Source organism: Bos indicus x Bos taurus, chromosome 2 (assembly GCF_003369695.1).
Source record: "Bos indicus x Bos taurus breed Angus x Brahman F1 hybrid chromosome 2, Bos_hybrid_MaternalHap_v2.0, whole genome shotgun sequence".
In the NCBI taxonomy this organism is placed as follows: domain Eukaryota; kingdom Metazoa; phylum Chordata; class Mammalia; order Artiodactyla; family Bovidae; genus Bos; species Bos indicus x Bos taurus.
This window is the reverse complement of record NC_040077.1, coordinates 44,430,967-44,452,276: the sequence shown is the minus strand read 5'-3', so window position 1 is coordinate 44,452,276 and position 21,310 is coordinate 44,430,967. Positions and strand designations below refer to the sequence as shown.

Below are 21,310 nucleotides of genomic sequence, written 5' to 3'. Positions count from 1 at the left end.
AGTGGGCAAAATCAGCGTTTTTCTAGCACACATTAAAACAAATGTAACTGTTTTAAAAATGCTTGTCCATGTACTACATAAATTTATCCCAGGAACCACCTAGGCATGCTGCACTTCAAGAAACAATAGAATTCTCTGTGCCCACTGGATCTCTGTAAGTGTTTATACATTAACTGATACTGATAAGATATTGAAAAGAAAACCCAGATCTGTGCTTAAATATATGAAGTGTGGAAATAAGCAGAGAAGTAAGTCATCAAATTGTTGTCAAAGTTGTTCTTGAATTTGGAATTTTAAAGCAAGACACTAGTAACAACGCCCTTCATTCTACTCAAATATAATTCCTGGGGAATTATGTTAAAGATTAGTACAGTTTTATCTCTCTGACTGTCTGTGAATTAGTGTTTGTTAAGGCCGAGCAAAGAGGAGCTCTCACATCACTGGCAATGTCCCTGGAAGCCTTGGCATGCTGAATCCCAATGGCATCTGCTTTCAGGTCATAGCCAGTCATCTTGACATCTTCCCAAGCTTGCTGATATTGTTTCTGCAAATGGAGATTGCAATGACACAGTCAATCTGAAGAGGGGGCTACTGACTACTGAACTACTACAGTAGTTCAGTACAATAGTTCAATACAGGCTACTGAACACTGTATTCAGTGTTCAAGAATACACGTTAACAGTTACACTGAAAAACTGACCTTCCCTTAAGATTTATAAAATAGACTGGTTTCATACTGAACTTAAATTCTAGTACATTTTAATGACATTTAGTAAAATTCTCTTCCCGGATCTTTTTTTTTTTTTTAAGAAGAGAATTTAAAAGACAACAAATCATATGAAAATGAGAAAAATTATGTGTATGTAGTTTGGCTTTTAAAAGGAAAAATTAATGATAGGCCACTAAAAAGAAAACTAAATATTACTATACATGCATATCTATGTTTTGATGTCATGTGTTTGGTGTAAACTACATTTTTCCTACTAAAAAAGACAAGGACATATTATAAACACACACTCAGGTGTGTGTGCACACTTATCACTAAAGACTAGAAGTAAAAGGAATGTTAATGAAATGCCTATTACTAAGCGCTCTCTGAAGCACACTGACGAGAGGTTTGGTGAGGCAGAGAACACGGTGTGAGCAAGTGGCTGTGCAGGGCCTTACATTGCTGATCTGCACGGCATTGATCTTGGACTGCAGCATCAAGGGAGTATCAGCTGGTATGTTCACATTCGCCTTCTCTTTCTCCCAGGCATCACGATACAATGGCTGGTAAAAATGAAAAACAGAGGATCGTTGATTAGTGAATAAGCCAATTACCACGTGAGTAAAACTATAGGTATGATGAAAGTTTCTCTTTGGATGTGTTCAGATATAAATGTAAATCGCATTTTGCTTTCATCTGTGTTTTTATTCAGAAGGTGCCAGAAGTGACTTCAACAAGAACACATTCATGTATGTTATAAATGTAAAATGAATCAGAAACATGAACTAAACTTATCCTCTTTTATTTATTCACATGTAATTATCTGGCAGATAAGCCCTCATTGCAGGTAACTGTGATAATCCACATTTCTCATCGAGTCCTGGCTTTCTTGGCCCAAATAACTATCATAATGTCTAATACTGGAGCTGCCTCTAGACTTTCAACTTATTTCACCACTGAATAGCAATAAAAAGGTGGCAATTTTGTGATCATGGTATTAACTGGTGGACCTGTACACAGGCCAGGTTTCAAGATGTGTTCAAAGTATACATCAGAGTCTATGGAACATGAAGATGCCTACCACACTTATACTGACCAAAGAGTTATCTAGTCAAATGAAATGTGGATGCTGTTATTGATTGGTTATATGAGATTGTATCTGGATACATGCATGTTCAAGATTCAAGATTCTAATCCTGGTGTTAGCAATTTAAAGTTTACAATTTTTCTTTTCTCTTTTTTAAATTATGAAAGTATGATAACACATTTACAGGAGACTTGGAAGATATAGAACAAAGTTACATAGAGTTCTATTATATAGTATGTTATTTCTTTTTTTTTTTTTTTTTATGTTGTTTATTTATTTGGCTGCTCTGGGTCTTAGTTGTAGCATGTGGGATCTAGCTCCCTGACCAGGGATCAAACCTGGGCCCCCTGCACTGGGAGCTCAGAGTCTTAGCCACTGGACCACCAGGGAAGTCCCAGTATGTTATTTCTTAAGTAGATAAATGAAGATTTTCAATTGGAGTTTCAATATCAAACTCTCAAAAATTAACAAAATGAATATACAGAAAAGTACAAGGATATAGCAGACCTGAAAAGCATTATCAACCAATTCTACAATATTAAGATTTATACAATTTTCACACAATAGTAGGATACAAGTTCTATTCCAGTTCCCATAGGCAATAAACCAGGAGACACTGAAACATATCCAGGGACATAAAATAACATGCAAAAATTTCATGGTCTAAAGGTATTAAAGTTATAGAGAGTCTGTTCTCTTATCACTGTGGAATTATGTTAGGAATCAATATCAAAAGGTATCAAAAGGTATCTAAATAACCCACATATTTTCAAGTACAATGTGACATTTACCAAGAGAGATCTGTGACTTAGCCATTGAAAGCATCAACACAGCTAAAAGACTGAAAAAACACAGTGATTGCAGAGAAGAAAGCATCTAAATGAGAAATTAATTTCAAAATGAGAAATTAATATCATAGACACTTTAAAAAAAACCATGTATTTGAAAATTAAATGTCCATTTTTAAATGATGAGTGAATCTAAGAAGCCATAACAAAGAAAATTAGAAAATAAAGTTCACAATTATAATTTTTATTGAGACTTATTCAATTTGTCTGAACATATCATCAATTGACTTACCTCACTGATCTGTACGGAATTGATCTTTGCCATAATAACTTCAGGGGTGTCAACAATGCTGGTGAATTTGAGAGCCTCAGGCCTTGTGCGATACAACCTTTCGTTCAGGAGATTCTGGGCATTCTTTACTCTCATCACTTCCACGGAACCCTCTGGCAACCATCCAATACCCTTCAGCCATTCCAGGTCTGATTTGTACACGTTCTATAAGAAGGAGAGGACCACAGAACTCAGAAGAGTCAATTCATGTACTAGAGTATGATGCCAACAAACCACACACGAACTCTACTTAAACCAGCTGGGTGGCCAGTGCCGGAAAACTCAAGGATCAACATCAGATGTTAACATTTGAGTGTTACATCTCCGGCACACACCTCTGTAAGTTTAGAGGACCATATAGGAACTGGAGCAGGGCTGGCAACTAGCACTTGTGGAATGAGAGGTCGCAATGACACATAATTTTGTTTTTATGGAAGATTGAGCTTCTGTGCTCACTACTTGAAGCCTGCCTTTGACGTGCCACTGGGGATAACATCTGTAGGAATCTGAGATAAAAAGGTCCTTAGAAGCAGGTATGTGCTCAGTTGCTTGGTTGTGTCCAACTCTTTGGAACTCCATGGACAGTAACCCGCCAGGTTCTTCTGTCCATGGAATTTTCCAGGAAAGAATACTAGAGTGGATTGCCATTTCCTCCTCCAGGGGATCTTCCTGACCCAGGGACTGAACCTGCATCTTTCGGCTCTCCTGTGTTGGCAGGCGGATTCTTTACCACTGTACCACGTGTACAATGATAAAATACATACATACATCTATGTACACTTCTTTTTTCTCTAAAATTATTTAAATATATATATAAACATATATTTACACATTTTTCCTATATGTGTCAGATAAACTTGAAATCCAACATTTTCTTATGCTTACATCTGTTTCTGGCATTTAGATACCCGATCATGCAAATGTAATAGATCAGGACAACTGAGATTGAAATGGTCTACCTAATTACATGGAATAAGAGTGATTTTCATCTTGACGAATAAGGCCTTCTAAAAGAAGGAATCCTCTATAAGATATAAAATGTTCAGAAAAACTCCATGGAAATATACAGAATATGTTAGATTCTATGAAGATCAGTATTTAAATTACATCCTTAGGGAATACACTGTGACTAGACAGACACACATCTCCCAGGAGTCTGGAGACAGGATACGCACATCGCTCTGCAGTTCGTAGGCTTTCTTTGCCTGGATCACATCATTCTGATCTGGCAGACAAATCCACTGGTGCAGGTAATTGCGATAATCAATGTCGCTAACCAGGACCTGGCACTTCTTGGCCTGAACGATGGACATCATGTCCAGCGGTGTATTGTGAATCCCTTTAGATTTCTCATAAGCTTTCCTGTATTCTCTGTCACTCTGAATCTTGGCAGCATGGATAGACCACACCAATTTGGGGTCGTCTTGCAGGGTGCGGAAGCCCACGTGGTGGCCCAGTTGCTTACGGTAACCTTCTTTGTATTTGTACTACAGGTATGAAAAAAGAGATAAAAAGACATATGAGAATAATGCATGAAGAGGACTTTTCATTAAATGCTTTTGGAATATTGTTTTAGCCTTAATGTGAATTGGCTCAACATGGGCAGTCATTATATATTTCAATTCACTTTAAGGAAATTAGACAGGGCTATTTTAGACCCTTTCATTGAAGATATGAGCAAGTCAGGAGGGATATAGTATGGTGGACAAGATTAATAAAAAAAATAATAGCTAACAGTTACTGAGCAATCACTATATGTCAGACACTATTATGAGTGCTTCAAAGTATTGCTGCTGCTGCTAAGTCGCTTCAGTCGTGTTCGACTCTGTGCGACCCCATAGACAGTGGCCCACCAGGCTCCCCCGTCCTTGGGATTCTCCGGGCAAGAACACTGGAGTGGGTTGCCATTTCATTCTCCGATGCATGAAAGGGAAAAGTGAAAGTGAAGTTGCTTAGTCGTGTCTGACTCTTAGCAACCCCATGGTCTGCAGCCTACTAGGCCCCTCCATCCATGGGATTTTCCAGGCAAGAGTACTGCAGTGGGGTGCCATTGCCTTCTCCAAAGTATTAGGTCAATTCATATGAAACCGCTGAGTTCTTTAGTCAAAAATAGTTGAATAGATGCAATTATAACCTCATTTACTCCTTTTAACATCTCTATGCTGTTGATATTAGTATTATCACATATTTCAAATGGGAAAAATAAGGCACAGTAGGGTGGCAATCATTATTGCCAAGGTTGCCTGGCAAGTGGAAATTAGGTCACATGGTCCCCAAGAGTACTGAAGGTAGCTGAGGTAGGAAAAAGTCATATGTGTGGTCTTGGAGACAGACAAGAAAGGTGCATGTTTCAGGAATGGAAAACAAGGTTGATGGTTCAAATCAGAAGATGACAACAAAAGGCCTGTGGACAAGTCTCCACTCTAAGTGTCTTAGGGCCAGTTTCTCTTTCCTATATTTGGATAACACAGGAACATTTGGACAACGTGGGGAGAGAGAGAAACTGATTGACTATGGTTTTAGAGATAAAAATAAGAAAGAAGAGACAGCTGGATACATAAGATAAAAAATAAAGAATTTGAAGAAAAGGAATGAAGGTGGCTTAAAGATTTGGAGCTGGGCCTTGGTAGGATAATTGATTTGACTGCTGGTAAATTTTTAAAATACTGTTAAATGAACTTCAAATAGTTATTCAGAACATTATACATATGCCTCCAGTGTAAGATCTTGTGTATAAAATGTGATTTCAGTCTAAAGTTTAACATAAAACTTTCATCTTTGATTTGTGTTTATGGAGAATGTCATAAAAATGTGGAGGATTAAAAATCACATTGTACTGGCTCCTAAATGTTCCCTGAGAATTTCGTACAGATTCTTCATGATATTTCACTTCTACTTATAAACAACTTAGAAGCGATTTACACATAGACTTCACCTATGTTCACCTTAGTGTTTTTCACCCCATTTTAATACTTTAAAATAGAGTTTTTAGCACACAAATTTAAAAGCAAATCAAACCAAAGCAAAATTCTTGAAAAATCCTTTCCCAATTTGTTGTATAGAGTAGAAAACCCACAAGGAACTAGAAGGAGCTGTACCTCGCTGGCAATTTCTCTGGAGGCTTTGGCATGCTTGATTTCAATGGCATCTGCTCTCAAGTCATAGCCTTTCTGCTTGGCCTCATCCCAGTCTTTCTGGTAGAGTTTCTGTTGAGGGAAAACACAAGTTTGCTTATAAGAACTGCAAATCAGTGGACAGACTCACAGTAGTTATACTATGAATCATAAAGCACACTGTACATGATGGCAGCTTAAGAAAAAACAGTCACTTCTGAGATCTTCTTTCAATTATTGCCTATTTATTTTATGGAGCACAGGGTACTTGTGATTATAATTTTAAGGCTAAACATCTAAATCTACTATTGCTTGGATTATCTGCATCCATGCAGAGTAATGGGCTTTTCATGGCAGTGTCTTCTCTTGTGGAGCACAGACTCTAGGGCACACGGGCTTCAATAGCTGCAGTTCCTGGGCTCGGGCTCAGGCTCAGTCATTGTGGCACATGGGCTTGGCTGCTCTGCAGCATGTGGGATCTTGCTGGACCAGGAATTAACCCGTGTCTCCCGCACTGGCAGGTGGATTCTTTACCATTGAGCCACCAGGGAAGCCCTCTTATCCTTATTGTTAATTAATTATTTGGGGATAAATGAGGAGCTTATCATTAAGCTACTTTAAGCAAATGTTAAAAAACGGTAATGAGCCTCTTGATGAAAGTGAGAGTGAAAAAGTTGGCTTAAAGCTCAACATTCAGAAAACTAAGATCATGGCATCTGGTCCCATCACTTCATGGCAAATAGATGGGGAAACAATGGAAACAGTGACAGACTTTATTTTTGGGGCTCCAAAATCATTGCAGATGATGATGCAAAATCACTGCAGCCATGAAATAAAAAGATGATTGCTCCTTGAAAGAAAAGTTATGACCAACCTAGACAGCATATTAAAAAGCAGAGACATAACTTTGCCAACAAAGGTCCATCTAGTCAAAGCCATGGTTTTTCCAGTGGTCACGTATGGATGTGGGAGTTGGACTCTAAAGAAAACTGAACTATAAAGAAAGCCGAAGAATTGATGCTTTTAAACTGTGGTGTTGGAGGAGCCTCTTGAGAGTCCCCTGGACTACAAGAAGATCCAACCACTCTAAAGGAAATCAGTCCTTAATATTCATTGGAAGGGCTGATGCTGAAGCTGAAACTCCAATACTTTGGCCACCTTATGTGAAGAACTGACTCCTTGGAAAAGACCTTGATGCTGGCAAAGATTGAAGGTGGGAGGAGAAGGGGATGACAGAGGGTGAGATGGTTGTATGGCATCACTGACTCAATGGACATGAGTTTGAGTAAGCTCCAGGAATTGGTGATGGACAGGGAGGCCTGGTGTGCTGTGGTCCATGGGGTCGCAAAAAGTTGGACACAACTGAGCGACTGAACTGAAGTGAACTAGTGGGCATCCTTGGTTTACTCCTGACTTGAATGAGAAACTTACTTACTTGAGCCTTGCCTTTGATTTGAAATTTACTCTTAGTTATGACAAGAAAATATTCATTTATTCTTATTTTGCTAAGACTTTATTAAAAAATAAGAATGGATATTTGATTTGGTCATACATCTTTTTAAATCTAATAAAATGAGCATACAATTTTTCTCTTTTGTTCCAGCATATTATCAGTTTTCTGAATATGAAATATTTTTGGCATTCCTGAATGAATCCTAGTTATTTGTATTATATCATATTCATGTACTATCAAATTTGATTTGTTAATATTTTATTTAAGATTTCCTCATTATTATTGGTCTACAGTTTTCATTTGAGGCAGTTGGACAAGTTTTGATAATGGGGAAGGTTTTCCTTCTTTCATTAGGCTCTATAGTTATTTATTCCTTAAAGTTTGGAAAGAATTGCCCTATAAAATCATCTGGGTGACCCTGACATCATAGAAGAGTGAGGAGAGGTCTTTAATAACCCTCTTCACTTCTTATGTTTTTATTCTTTTCTTGGGGTCAATTTTAGTAATTTATAATTTCATAAAAAGAATCCCCTATATATCTGGGTTTTAAAATCAATTTAAATACCACTGTGAAATGAATGTTAATTATTTTATGTCCATCTGAATCTGTCATTCATTCCCCTTTCTTGTTTGTGTCTCTTCATTCCTCTTTCATCATCTTTCTCCTTGTTCCCTTCTCTCTTTTGTCATGTTGACATTGCCTCACAGTAACTGGCCTTACCCAGGGATTCAGAACCAGGGATCGGCCCCTCTCCTCACTCCTGGGCAAGGGCCTCCTTACCCACGCGATCTTCTCTTCCTTGCCTATGAAGAGTTCCCTGGTGATAGCTTCGTACCAACTGGGCGACTTTCCAAACAAAAGGGGAGTCTGTTGCAGTACTTACATTGCTCACGTTAAGAGCATTGGTTCTAGCAAGATTAATTTCTGGAGTATCTGGCATTATGTGGATTGAAGTTTTATCCTTGTCCCAAACTTCTCTGTACTTTGGCTGTGGAAAGAACCAATAACAAAATTACTTCACAGTTTGTAATTTTTCTAGTTGCAGTGTACAACTTTTGATTTTTCTGGTCCCAAATCTTTTCATATTAAAAATTTCCAGAATCTTTTTGCATAAGTTACTCAAATTTGTTATGAAATCTGTATTACCACCTTTCATGTGTACTTTGAGATTTTGTTTAGAATTAGTCAGCAGTAACAAAACAACCGTGTCAACATCACTTACTGAAATCTTTGCTATCATCAATATTACTATTATCTTACAAATGGATTACCAGATTAATTATTTAGCATTCCTTTTATAACATGAATTTTAATACAGGACAAAAATGTGACTCACAATGCTGATATTTTCAGCATTGGATTTCGCGAGGACAACTTCAGGTGTGTCAACAATACTTGTGTACTTGAGTTTCACCACAGGTGTCCGATAGACACTGTCTCGGAAGATATGCTGGGCATTCTTGACTCTCAGTACTTCCGGAGATCCTTCAGGCATCCAGCCGATGCCACGGAGCCACTCCAAGTCAGCCTTGTAGATGGCCTGGGAAAGAAAACAAAGTCAGGAGAGGCAGGTTTTTTTTTAAAATCTGTGGTAAAGTAAGAAAGCAGCTTTTCATGTTACATTTTTCTTCCAGAAACAAAAATCAAGCTGACCATGGGCCTAACAGAGAATTTCTCATATGCACAGCAGTGTTTTGTCCTGCTTTGTCTTCTCTGGTGTGTGGGTGTGTGTGTTCATGTGCATACACAAATTCTAGAAAGCAGAATGATGCAGAAGGGATGCCCTGCTTGGGGGATGTGTGGGAGATTTTTGAATATCTTGGTTATCATCTCACTGGCCAATGCAGACTTTGAAAAAAATAATAGATTCTCCAACAAGTTCTCCACACAAAAGCCAGAATGGTCTTTACAAAATTCATCATTCAAATCTGATGTCACAACATCCTCCAAACCTATGATTTCCCATTGGCCTCAGGATAAAGATCAACATCTTATCATAGACTAGGCTGTGCTGATGGTCTAGCATGAGTCCCTCCTCATTCTTCCAACCTCATCTGACACGGGCTTCCCTTTGACCCATATGTTCTGACCACACTGGCCTTTCAGTCTGTGCTTTATATACACTCCGCTTTGTGTATGATGTTGGTCATTCTGCAGGAATGGCCTCACAGTGTTTTCCTCACAACCAACTCCTATTCTCTTTTCTTATCTCAAATCAGCATTTCCCCAGAGAAGCTTTTCCCACCTCACTTTTTCATAGTGCAATGACCACTCTTTTTCAGCCATCCCATTTTTGCTGATATTCATTAGTTGACATCTGTTCCTTTATCATCAACGTGAACTTCCTTCAGTCAGGAACTTTGTCTTGTTCTTCTTTATTCACCATTGTGCCTTTAGTGTTCAGCACAAGACATGGTACATGGTAGGTTTAATAAATATTTTTAAAGGGATAATTAAGAACTCAGTCCCTAGTTGCACAATTTCAATCCCACTTGGGTTTTCTTTTTCAGGACAGCACTTCCTTTTGAACTGGGATTTGCATTTCCTCGGCTATCTCCACATGTTTTCTCAGGAATATGTAAGTAGTTAACCAGATAAAATTGCTTTATGTGAAACACCAGTTATGAATTTCATTAAAAAAAAACCGTTGTGTTCTTCAGAAATAGTATATCAATATTAATAGGATACAAATATCAAGCTAAAATAAGGAGTAAGAGGAGTCAAAATGCAGGGAAATTTCTACCTTAGTGAAGAAGGTTATATGTTTTAGTGTGTGAAGTATGACAGATACACAAAATCTAGAAGGATTCTTGAAGAGGATTACATAGGTTTTGAAGCTTCCCTTTATCATTCTTTTTTTTTTAAATTTTTTTCCCTTTATCATTAAGAACTTGATTGATATGCATTCTTTAATACACCAGTGTGATTCAGGTTAATGAAGAGACTGCATTTATCTAGAAACTGGACTAAATTCACCAAATGGCAATTGTTTCAAATGATGGGTATACTCTTCTATAACAAACTCATCTATTATATTAAAATATCTCCTGAAGCTTAAGGGAAGTTCAGATAATTAAAAGAAAGAATTCATTCTATACAAGAAACAAATATCCTGATGCTGGAGTGGGGTGCCATTGCCTTCTCCAATTAAAAGAAGAAATTCATTCTATACAAGAAACAAATATCCTAATAGAATTCATCATTTTCAAAAGATCGAATGGTTAGAAAATATAAGTAAATCTAAAAATACTTTGGGCAAACTAATGAAACATAATGTTGTGAAGAATAAAAAGTTAAGGGAAATGAGTGAGCTTAGAGCATGCTGCTAATCTTTTAAAAAGACAGCCCCTGTCATTCTTCAACTGAAGAAACACGATGACACCAATATTTAATAAGCTACAAACAATGAATACATTAACAAAATCTATAGAAAAATTCTGGTAGTAGCACTAACAATGAAGATGAAAACTTTCTGAGTAAGCCCAGAAGTAAGACTTGTGATTAACAAACTTAGTAAAATATCCCAGGGGAGTGCTCAGGCAGGGAAAGCATTCCTGAACACTGGAAGGAGTGACCGGGCAAAGCGGTAGAAGGCTGGCTTCCTGGGGAATAGTCACCACCCCCCCACCCCCAGGCACCACAGCAACAACTTACATCACTCTGCAGGTCATAGGCTTTCCTGGCTTGGATCACATCGTTCTGGTCAGGAAAGCAAGACCACTGGTGTAGGTACTGGCGATAGTCCACATCGCTTGCTAACGCCTGGCCTTCTTTGGCAGCGTTGATGGACACCATGTCCACCGGGATGGTGATCCTGGCCTTGTGGTCATTGTATGCCTTTTTGTACAGCCTGTCATTCTGCATCTTCAACACATTTGCCGCCCAGACCAGTTTAGGGTCTTCCTTGGCATTGCGACACCCAATGTAATGACCTTTCTGTTTCTCGTAAGCAGTTTTGTATAGATACTGGTGGATGTGAACAGAAGAAAGAAGATTTGTTTCTCCAAACTACTTCTGGACAGCCTGCTCAAATAACTCCCTCATATTACCCATTTGGGGGCACTGTTTTTCTTTAAATTCATACTACAAGTTTTATACTTGATACTTTGTTTTGCCTTCTACGTCTACATTCATGAAAACATTGTGAACACCTCAAAGGCAAGAACTGTGCTTCTGGGCTGTCGTCCAGTATAGGATTGTCCACCGTTTCCCAAACTTCAGTCATTGTGTGCCATTCCCACATGTTCTGCCATAAAATTTTGTGACAATACTACTTGTACTTCATATTTTACTTTGTCAACTTGATTTCTTGTCTACATAAATATATATCTTAAAGTTTAAACTTATTTACACTTTTTATTTTAAAATTTATAATCCTATCTAAGTGGGCAAAATCAGTGTTTTTCTAGCACACATTAAAACAAATGTAACTTTTAAAAATGCTTGTCCATGTACTACATAAATTTATCCCAGGAACCACCTAGGCATGCTGCACTTCAAGAAACAATAGAATTCTCTGTGCCCACTGGATCTCTGTAAGTGTTTATACATTAACTGATACTGATAAGATATTGAAAAGAAAATCCAGATCTGTGCTTAAATATATGAAGTGTAGAAATAAGCAGAGAAGTAAGTCATCAAATTGTTGTCAAAGTTGTTCTTGAATTTGGAATTTTAAAGCAAGACACTAGTAACAACGCCCTTCATTCTACTCAAATATAATTCCTGGGGAATTATGTTAAAGATTAGTACAGTTTTATCTCTCTGACTGTCTGTGAATTAGTGTTTGTTAAGGCCGAGCAAAGAGGAGCTCTCACATCACTGGCAATGTCCCTGGAAGCCTTGGCATGCTGAATCCCAATGGCATCTGCTTTCAGGTCATAGCCAGTCATCTTGACATCTTCCCAAGCTTGCTGATATTGTTTCTGCAAATGGAGATTGCAATGACACAGTCAATCTGAAGAGGGGGCTACTGACTACTGAACTACTACAGTAGTTCAGTACAATAGTTCAATACAGGCTACTGAACACTGTATTCAGTGTTCAAGAATACACGTTAACAGTTACACTGAAAAACTGACCTTCCCTTAAGATTTATAAAATAGACTGGTTTCATACTGAACTTAAATTCTAGTACATTTTAATGACATTTAGTAAAATTCTCTTCCCGGATCTTTTTTTTTTTTTTTAAGAAGAGAATTTAAAAGACAACAAATCATATGAAAATGAGAAAAATTATGTGTATGTAGTTTGGCTTTTAAAAGGAAAAATTAATGATAGGCCACTAAAAAGAAAACTAAATATTACTATACATGCATATCTATGTTTTGATGTCATGTGTTTGGTGTAAACTACATTTTTCCTACTAAAAAAGACAAGGACATATTATAAACACACACTCAGGTGTGTGTGCACACTTATCACTAAAGACTAGAAGTAAAAGGAATGTTAATGAAATGCCTATTACTAAGCGCTCTCTGAGGCACACTGACGAGAGGTTTGGTGAGTCAGAGAACACGGTGTGAGCAAGTGGCTGTGCAGGGCCTTACATTGCTGATCTGCACGGCATTGATCTTGGACTGCAGCATCAAGGGAGTATCAGCTGGTATGTTCACATTCGCCTTCTCTTTCTCCCAGGCATCACGATACAATGGCTGGTAAAAATGAAAAACAGAGGATCGTTGATTAGTGAATAAGCCAATTACCACGTGAGTAAAACTATAGGTATGATGAAAGTTTCTCTTTGGATGCGTTCAGATATAAATGTAAATCGCATTTTGCTTTCATCTGTGTTTTTATTCAGAAGGTGCCAGAAGTGACTTCAACAAGAACACATTCATGTGTGTTATAAATGTAAAATGAATCAGAAACATGAACTAAACTTATCCTCTTTTATTTATTCACATGTAATTATCTGGCAGATAAGCCCTCATTGCAGGTAACTGTGATAATCCACATTTCTCATCGAGTCCTGGCTTTCTTGGCCCAAATAACTATCATAATGTCTAATACTGGAGCTGCCTCTAGACTTTCAACTTATTTCACCACTGAATAGCAATAAAAAGGTGGCAATTTTGTGATCATGGTATTAACTGGTGGACCTGTACACAGGCCAGGTATCGAGATGTGTTCAAAGTATACATCAGAGTCTATGGAACATGAAGATGCCTACCACACTTATACTGACCAAAGAGTTATCTAGTCAAATGAAATGTGGATGCTGTTATTGATTGGTTATATGAGATTGTATCTGGATACATGCATGTTCAAGATTCAAGATTCTAATCCTGGTGTTAGCAATTTAAAGTTTACAATTTTTCTTTTCTCTTTTTTAAATTATGAAAGTATGATAACACATTTACAGGAGACTTGGAAGATATAGAACAAAGTTACATAGAGTTCTATTATATAGTATGTTATTTCTTTTTTTTTTTTTTTTATGTTGTTTATTTATTTGGCTGCTCTGGGTCTTAGTTGTAGCATGTGGGATCTAGCTCCCTGACCAGGGATCAAACCTGGGCCCCCTGCACTGGGAGCTCAGAGTCTTAGCCACTGGACCACCAGGGAAGTCCCAGTATGTTATTTCTTAAGTAGATAAATGAAGATTTTCAATTGGAGTTTCAATATCAAACTCTCAAAAATTAACAAAATGAATATACAGAAAAGTACAAGGATATAGCAGACCTGAAAAGCATTATCAACCAATTCTACAATATTAAGATTTATACAATTTTCACACAATAGTAGGATACAAGTTCTATTCCAGTTCCCATAGGCAATAAACCAGGAGACACTGAAACATATCCAGGGACATAAAATAACATGCAAAAATTTCATGGTCTAAAGGTATTAAAGTCATAGAGAGTCTGTTCTCTTATCACTGTGGAATTATGTTAGGAATCAATATCAAAAGGTATCAAAAGGTATCTGTAAATAACCCACATATTTTCAAGTACAATGTGACATTTACCAAGAGAGATCTTTGACTTAGCCATTCAAAGCATCAACACAGCTAAAAGACTGAAAAAACACAGACAGTGATTGCAGAGAAGAAAGCATCTAAATGAGAAATTAATTTCAAAATGAGAAATTAATATCATAGACACTTTAAAAAAAACCATGTATTTGAAAATTAAATGTCCATTTTTAAATGATGAGTGAATCTAAGAAGCCATAACAAAGAAAATTAGAAAATAAAGTTCACAATTATAATTTTTATTGAGACTTATTCAGTTTGTCTGAACATATCATCAATTGACTTACCTCACTGATCTGTACGGAATTGATCTTTGCCATAACAACTTCAGGGGTGTCAACAACGCTGGTGAATTTGAGAGCCTCAGGCCTTGTGCGATACAACCTTTCGTTCAGGAGATTCTGGGCATTCTTTACTCTCATCACTTCCACGGAACCCTCTGGCAACCATCCAATACCCTTCAGCCATTCCAGGTCTGATTTGTACACGTTCTATAAGAAGGAGAGGACCACAGAGCTCAGAAGAGTCAATTCATGTACTAGAGTATGATGCCAGCAAACCACATACGACCTCTACTTAAACCAGCTGGGTGGCCAGTGCTATGATGCCAACAAACCACACACGAACTCTACTTAAACCAGCTGGGTGGCCAGTGCCGGAAAACTCAAGGATCAACATCAGATGTTAACATTTGAGTGTTACATCTCCGGCACACACCTCTGTAAGTTTAGAGGACCATATAGGAACTGGAGCAGGGCTGGCAACTAGCACTTGTGGAATGAGAGGTCGCAATGACACGTAATTTTGTTTTTATGGAAGATTGAGCTTCTGTGCTCACTACTTGAAGCCTGCCTTTGACGTGCCACTGGGGATAACATCTGTAAGAATCTGAGATAAAAAGGTCCTTAGAAGCAGGTATGTGCTCAGTTGCTTGGTTGTGTCCAACTCTTTGGAACTCCATGGACAGTAACCCGCCAGGTTCTTCTGTCCATGGAATTTTCCAGGAAAGAATACTAGAGTGGATTGCCATTTCCTCCTCCAGGGGATCTTCCTGACCCAGGGACTGAACCTGCATCTTTTGGCTCTCCTGTGTTGGCAGGCGGATTCTTTACCACTGTACCACATGTACAATGATAAAATACATACATATATCTATGTACACTTTTTTCTCTCTCTAAAATTATTTAAATTTATATATAAATATATAAACATATAAACATATATTTACACATTTTTCCTATATGTGTCAGATAAACTTGAAATCCAACATTTTCTTATGCTTACATCTGTTTCTGGCATTTAGATACCCGATCATGCAAATGTAATAGATCAGGACAACTGAGATTGAAATGGTCTACCTAATTACATGGAATAAGAGTGATTTTCATCTTGACGAATAAGGCCTTCTAAAAGAAGGAATCCTCTATAAGATATAAAATGTTCAGAAAAACTCCATGGAAATATACAGAATATGTTAGATTCTATGAAGATCAGTATTTAAATTACATCCTTAGGGAATACACTGTGACTAGACACACAGACACACATCTCCCAGGAGTCTGGAGACAGGATACGCACATCGCTCTGCAGTTCGTAGGCTTTCTTTGCCTGGATCACATCATTCTGATCTGGCAGACACATCCACTGGTGCAGGTAATTGCGATAATCAATGTCGCTAACCAGGACCTGGCACTTCTTGGCCTGAACGATGGACATCATGTCCAGCGGTGTATTGTGAATCCCTTTAGACTTCTCATAATCTTTCTTGTATTCTCTGTCACTCTGAATCTTGGCAGCATGAATAGACCATACCAATTTGGGGTCATCTTGCAGGGTGCGGAAACCGACGTGGTGGCCCAGTTGCTTACGGTAACCTTCTTTGTATTTGTACTACAGGTATGAAAAAAGAGATAAAAAGACATATGAAAATAATGCATGAAGAGGACTTTTCATTAAATGCTTTTGGAATATTTTTTTAGCCTTAATGTGAATTGGCTCAACATGGGCAGTCATTATATATTTCAATTCACTTTAAGGAAATTAGACAGGGCTATTTTAGACCCTTTCATTGAAGACATGAGCAAGTCAGGAGGGATATAGTATGGTGGACAAGATTAATAAAAAAAATAATAGCTAACAGTTACTGAGCAATCACTATATGTCAGACACTATTATGAGTGCTTCAAAGTATTGCTGCTGCTGCTAAGTCGCTTCAGTCGTGTCCGACTCTGTGCGACCCCATAGACAGTGGCCCACCAGGCTCCCCTGTCCTTGGGATTCTCCAGGCAAGAACACTGGAGTGGGTTGCCATTTCATTCTCCGATGCATGAAAGGGAAAAGTGAAAGTGAATTCGCTTAGTCATGTCCGACTCTTAGCAACCCCATGGTCTGCAGCCTACTAGGCCCCTCCATCCATGGGATTTTCCAGGCAAGAGTACTGGAGTGGGGTGCCATTGCCTTCTCCAAAGTATTAGGTCAATTCATATGAAACCGCTGAGTTCTTTAGTCAAAAATAGTTGAATAGATGCAATTATAACTTCATTTAATCCTTTTAACATCTCTATGCTGTTGATATTAGTATTATCACATATTTCAAATGGGAAAAATAAGGCACAGTAGGGTGGCAATCATTATTGCCAAGGTTGCCTGGCAAGTGGAAATTAGGTCACATGGTCCCCAAGAGTACTGAAGGTAGCTGAGGTAGGAAAAAGTCATATGTGTGGTCTTGGAGACAGACAAGAAACGTGCATGTTTCAGGAATGGAAAACGAGGTTGATGGTTCAAATCAGAAGATGACAACAAAAGGCCTGTGGACAAGTCTCCACTCTAAGTGTCTTAGGGCCAGTTTCTCTTTCCTATATTTGGATAACACAGGAACATTTGGACAACGTGGGGAGAGAGAGAAACTGATTGACTATGGTTTTAGAGATAAAAATAAGAAAGAAGAGACAGCTGGATACATAAGATAAAAAATAAAGAATTTGAAGAAAAGGAATGAAGGTGGCTTAAAGATTTGGAGCTGGGCCTTGGTAGGATAATTGATTTGACTGCTGGTAAATTTTTAAAATACTGTTAAATGAACTTCAAATAGTTATTCAGAACATTATACATATGCCTCCAGTGTAAGATCTTGTGTATAAAATGTGATTTCAGTCTAAAGTTTAATATAAAACTTTCATCTTTGATTTGTGTTTATGGAGAATGTCATAAAAATGTGGAGGATTAAAAATCACATTGTACTGGCTCCTAAATGTTCCCTGAGAATTTCGTACAGATTCTTCATGATATTTCACTTCTACTTATAAACAACTTAGAAGCGATTTACACATAGACTTCACCTATGTTCACCTTAGTGTTTTTCACCCCATTTTAATATTTTAAAATAGAGTTTTTAGCACACAAATTTAAAAGCAAATCAAACCAAAGCAAAATTCTTGAAAAATCCTTTCCCAATTTGTTGTATAGAGTAGAAAACCCACAAGGAACTAGAAGGAGCTGTACCTCGCTGGCAATTTCTCTGGAGGCTTTGGCATGCTTGATTTCAATGGCATCTGCTCTCAAGTCATAGCCTTTCTGCTTGGCCTCATCCCAGTCTTTCTGGTAGAGTTTCTGTTGAGGGAAAACACAAGTTTGCTTCTAAGAACTGCAAATCAGTGGACAGACTCACAGTAGTTATACTATGAATCATAAAGCACACTGTACATGATGGCAGCTTAAGAAAAAACAGTCACTTCTGAGATCTTCTTTCAATTATTGCCTATTTATTTTATGGAGCACAGGGTACTTGTGATTATAATTTTAAGGCTAAACATCTAAATCTACTATTGCTTGGATTATCTGCATCCATCACAATGTGGTACAATGTGAAACTATCCCCTTACACATGGGAACTAAGAATCAACTGCGAACCTAGAAAACCTTCATCCAGCTACCACATAAGACTAGGTAAGATTTTTTTCCTAATGTTGCCCTTTGACTTTTCAAAGGACTCTGCTAAAGGGATGTGACATACCTATCCTTCACTCTCCACATAATTAAAAGTTTTGGTTTTTCTTATGGCCTTGAAATGTCAAACAAGAAAGTTCTGGATTAATCCAAAACCTATAAATACAATAGAGACACATACTTCCTTGTGTAAGAGGCTCTTAACTAGGGAGTTCATTATTCTCAATTAGTATACGATGAAACTGAGCTATGGGCATTGGACGTAGGGCAATGACTTCCACGTTGAAAGGAGGACATCAGTAAGATTCAGGTATCCCAACTCTCACAGTGCAGGGACCCAGACGTGTATCTAATGTTTGAAGGAGAATTTCCATTCATATTGCCTTGGGAAAGGTAGCTAAATAGATCGTATCTGGCACCCCAAGCTATAAACACTTCTAAGGTGGGTAATTCGTCCATTATAACACATTCCATATGCTGACAGATACTGTCCTTCAAAGACCTTTATACTCCATTATTATGCCTCTTACATTGCTGATTTGCATGGCATTGATTTGAGCCTGCAGTATGAGTGGTGTGTCAGAAGGAATGCTTATGTTGGTTTTATCTTTATTCCAGGCTTCTTGATACAGTTTCTGTGGAGAGAAGGAAAATATTATTTTAATACAGTGACAGATATTTGAAACTTAAGCCTTCGCAACTATTTAACCTGGAAAAATGTTTTGTGCTATGTTTGCAATGGTTAGTTTCTTGTGTCAACTTGACTAGGCCGCAGTACCCAGGTATTTGGTCAAATATTATTCTAGCTGTTTCTGTGAAGGTAATTTTTAGAACAGATTAACATTCATACCAGCAGATTTTGGGTAAAGTAGATTACCCTCTGTGATATGGGAGGTGGGGGGCTTCATCCCATCGATGAAGGTTTTAAGAGAAAAAAGACTGACCTCTCCTGGGCAAGGGTAATCCTGCCAGCCAACTGCCTTGGACCTGTCTTCCTGGGTCTCCAGCCAGTTGGCCTATCTTGCAAACTTTGGCCATGCCAGCCTCCACAATCATGTGAGTCAATTCCATAAAATAAACCTCTGTCTCATACATGCCATTTAGCTCCGTTTCTCTGGAGGACCCTGACTAATGCAGTATTCTACCATTTAATGTGGAGCATTAAGCCATACGTTTTGTAATAGGTATTTGCTTTCCAGCAGTGTCGTGTAGTGACAGTTTTCATTTTAGTGCTTCCAAATTTGTGTGTGAGACAGCGGAGAGGCACACTGGCATTTGTCACAGCTCTACTTGGCACGTGCCTTCACTAAACTAGCCAAGAGATTCTTAGAGTTGCTCCCATCACTTGAGGTCTTTGAAGAGACACAATCCATTTGCTCTGTTGGGGTGGCATCTTCCGAAGAGAAAGCCCCACAAGAGGGGAGCCTGAAAGTAGGATGGTTCTTACCTCGCTCATTTGCAGAGAATTGGCTTTTGCCAGGACGACCTCTGGCGTGTCGACAATGGATGTAAATGTCAAGGCTTCTGGGCGAGTCCTGTAGCGTCTTTCATTGATCAGGTCTTGAGCATTCTTCACCCTGTTCATTTCCACTGAGCCTTCTGGCATCCAGCCGATGCCACGCAGCCACTCCAGGTCTGATTTGTACACATTCTACAGAGACATTAGACACAAAAATTGTTCCAAGTGTTAGACACAGCATCCCTGAATTGAAAAGTTCATGGGGTTGAGGGGTTCAAAAGCACAAGAGATGGTGGTTCTAAAAAAGTAGGACCTGAGATTTTACGTGACTCAGGGGTTTTAATATCCAGAGCAATTTTTCAATTTTCAATATCCAGGGGAAAATAATTTTTTTTTAAATAAGGGCTTTATTTATTCATTCATTTAGCCACATGACATGTGGAACTTCCCCAACCAGTGGATCAAACCTGTGTCCCCTGCACTGGTAGCACAGAGTTTCAACCAGGGAAATCCATGTTAAAGAATAATTTTTTATGCTAGGCATGAATAGGAATAAAATGGTAATAATGCTAAATTTCATGATTTGATATTACAAAGAAATCGTATAACTGAAAAAATATAAAAATATTTTGTTGAATCTCATTCCATTTTCATCCCATAATAACTGACCCAAGGAAACTCTGTTCAGTGTTTTGGATATAGTACAATTGTGGCAGTTATTTAATATTCAGATAATTTATGTTAATCTAAAATATATTTTCATTGCCAGACAGTACAAAGGATGTAAAAAAAATAATCTGGATTCTAGGCTAGGGAAAGAGGATATGACCTAAGCAGAGTTCTTTATCTAACGTTCTTTGATTCCCATAATGTAACTCCTAAACAGAGGTTTTAACAATGTGAATGGTGCCCCCTGAGGTGGTGCCGTGAACAACCCATGGGTCACTCCACAGAGGCACTTTCTGGACAATAACAAATCTATGCCCTCCCATTCTGCCTTTCCCCAAGTTCACATTACTTACATCACTCTGCAGGTCATAGGCCTTCCTGGCTTGGATAATGTCGTTTTGATCAGGTAAGCATGTCCAGTGATGCAGGTAATTTCGATAATCAATGTCACTGACCAGAGTCTGACATTTCTTGGCCAGCAAGATGCCTAACATGTCCACTGGGCTACTGAACTTGGTTTTCCACTTCTGGAACTCCTTCTTGTACTCCCTCTCACTTTGAATCCTCCCTGCATTCATGGCGCACATAATCCTGGGGTCATCCTCAACACTTCGGGCTCCAATGTGGTGGCCTTTGTGTTTCTCATATGCTTCTTTGTATTTGTACTAAAACATGAGAGATACAAGTTTAGAAGCCTGATTTTAATACCATATGCATGCTGACAATCACAGACAATAATGGAAAGCCACAAGAAATGGACAAGAGTTTTACACTGCAAA

General features: G+C 38.2%; 1 protein-coding gene across 29 annotated transcripts in view; it reads right to left on the bottom strand.

Annotated features, from left to right (window-relative positions):
• Positions 1–21,310, bottom strand: part of NEB (nebulin) — a 219,241-nt gene that overhangs the window by 86,482 nt on the left and 111,449 nt on the right. For all 29 annotated transcript variants that reach the window (XM_027560957.1, XM_027560980.1, XM_027560767.1 and 26 more), the window contains 16 exons: positions 20,885–21,196; positions 19,851–20,054; positions 18,934–19,038; positions 17,960–18,067; positions 16,037–16,348; positions 14,746–14,949; positions 13,032–13,136; positions 12,300–12,407; positions 11,137–11,448; positions 8,819–9,022; positions 8,366–8,470; positions 6,014–6,121; positions 4,091–4,402; positions 2,877–3,080; positions 1,168–1,272; positions 437–544 (listed from right to left, as the gene is read on the bottom strand). In XM_027560957.1, the coding sequence (XP_027416758.1) occupies positions 437–544; positions 1,168–1,272; positions 2,877–3,080; positions 4,091–4,402; positions 6,014–6,121; positions 8,366–8,470; positions 8,819–9,022; positions 11,137–11,448; positions 12,300–12,407; positions 13,032–13,136; positions 14,746–14,949; positions 16,037–16,348; positions 17,960–18,067; positions 18,934–19,038; positions 19,851–20,054; positions 20,885–21,196 (2,916 nt within the window). The remainder of the gene's footprint in view (positions 1–436; positions 545–1,167; positions 1,273–2,876; positions 3,081–4,090; positions 4,403–6,013; positions 6,122–8,365; positions 8,471–8,818; positions 9,023–11,136; positions 11,449–12,299; positions 12,408–13,031; positions 13,137–14,745; positions 14,950–16,036; positions 16,349–17,959; positions 18,068–18,933; positions 19,039–19,850; positions 20,055–20,884; positions 21,197–21,310) is intronic.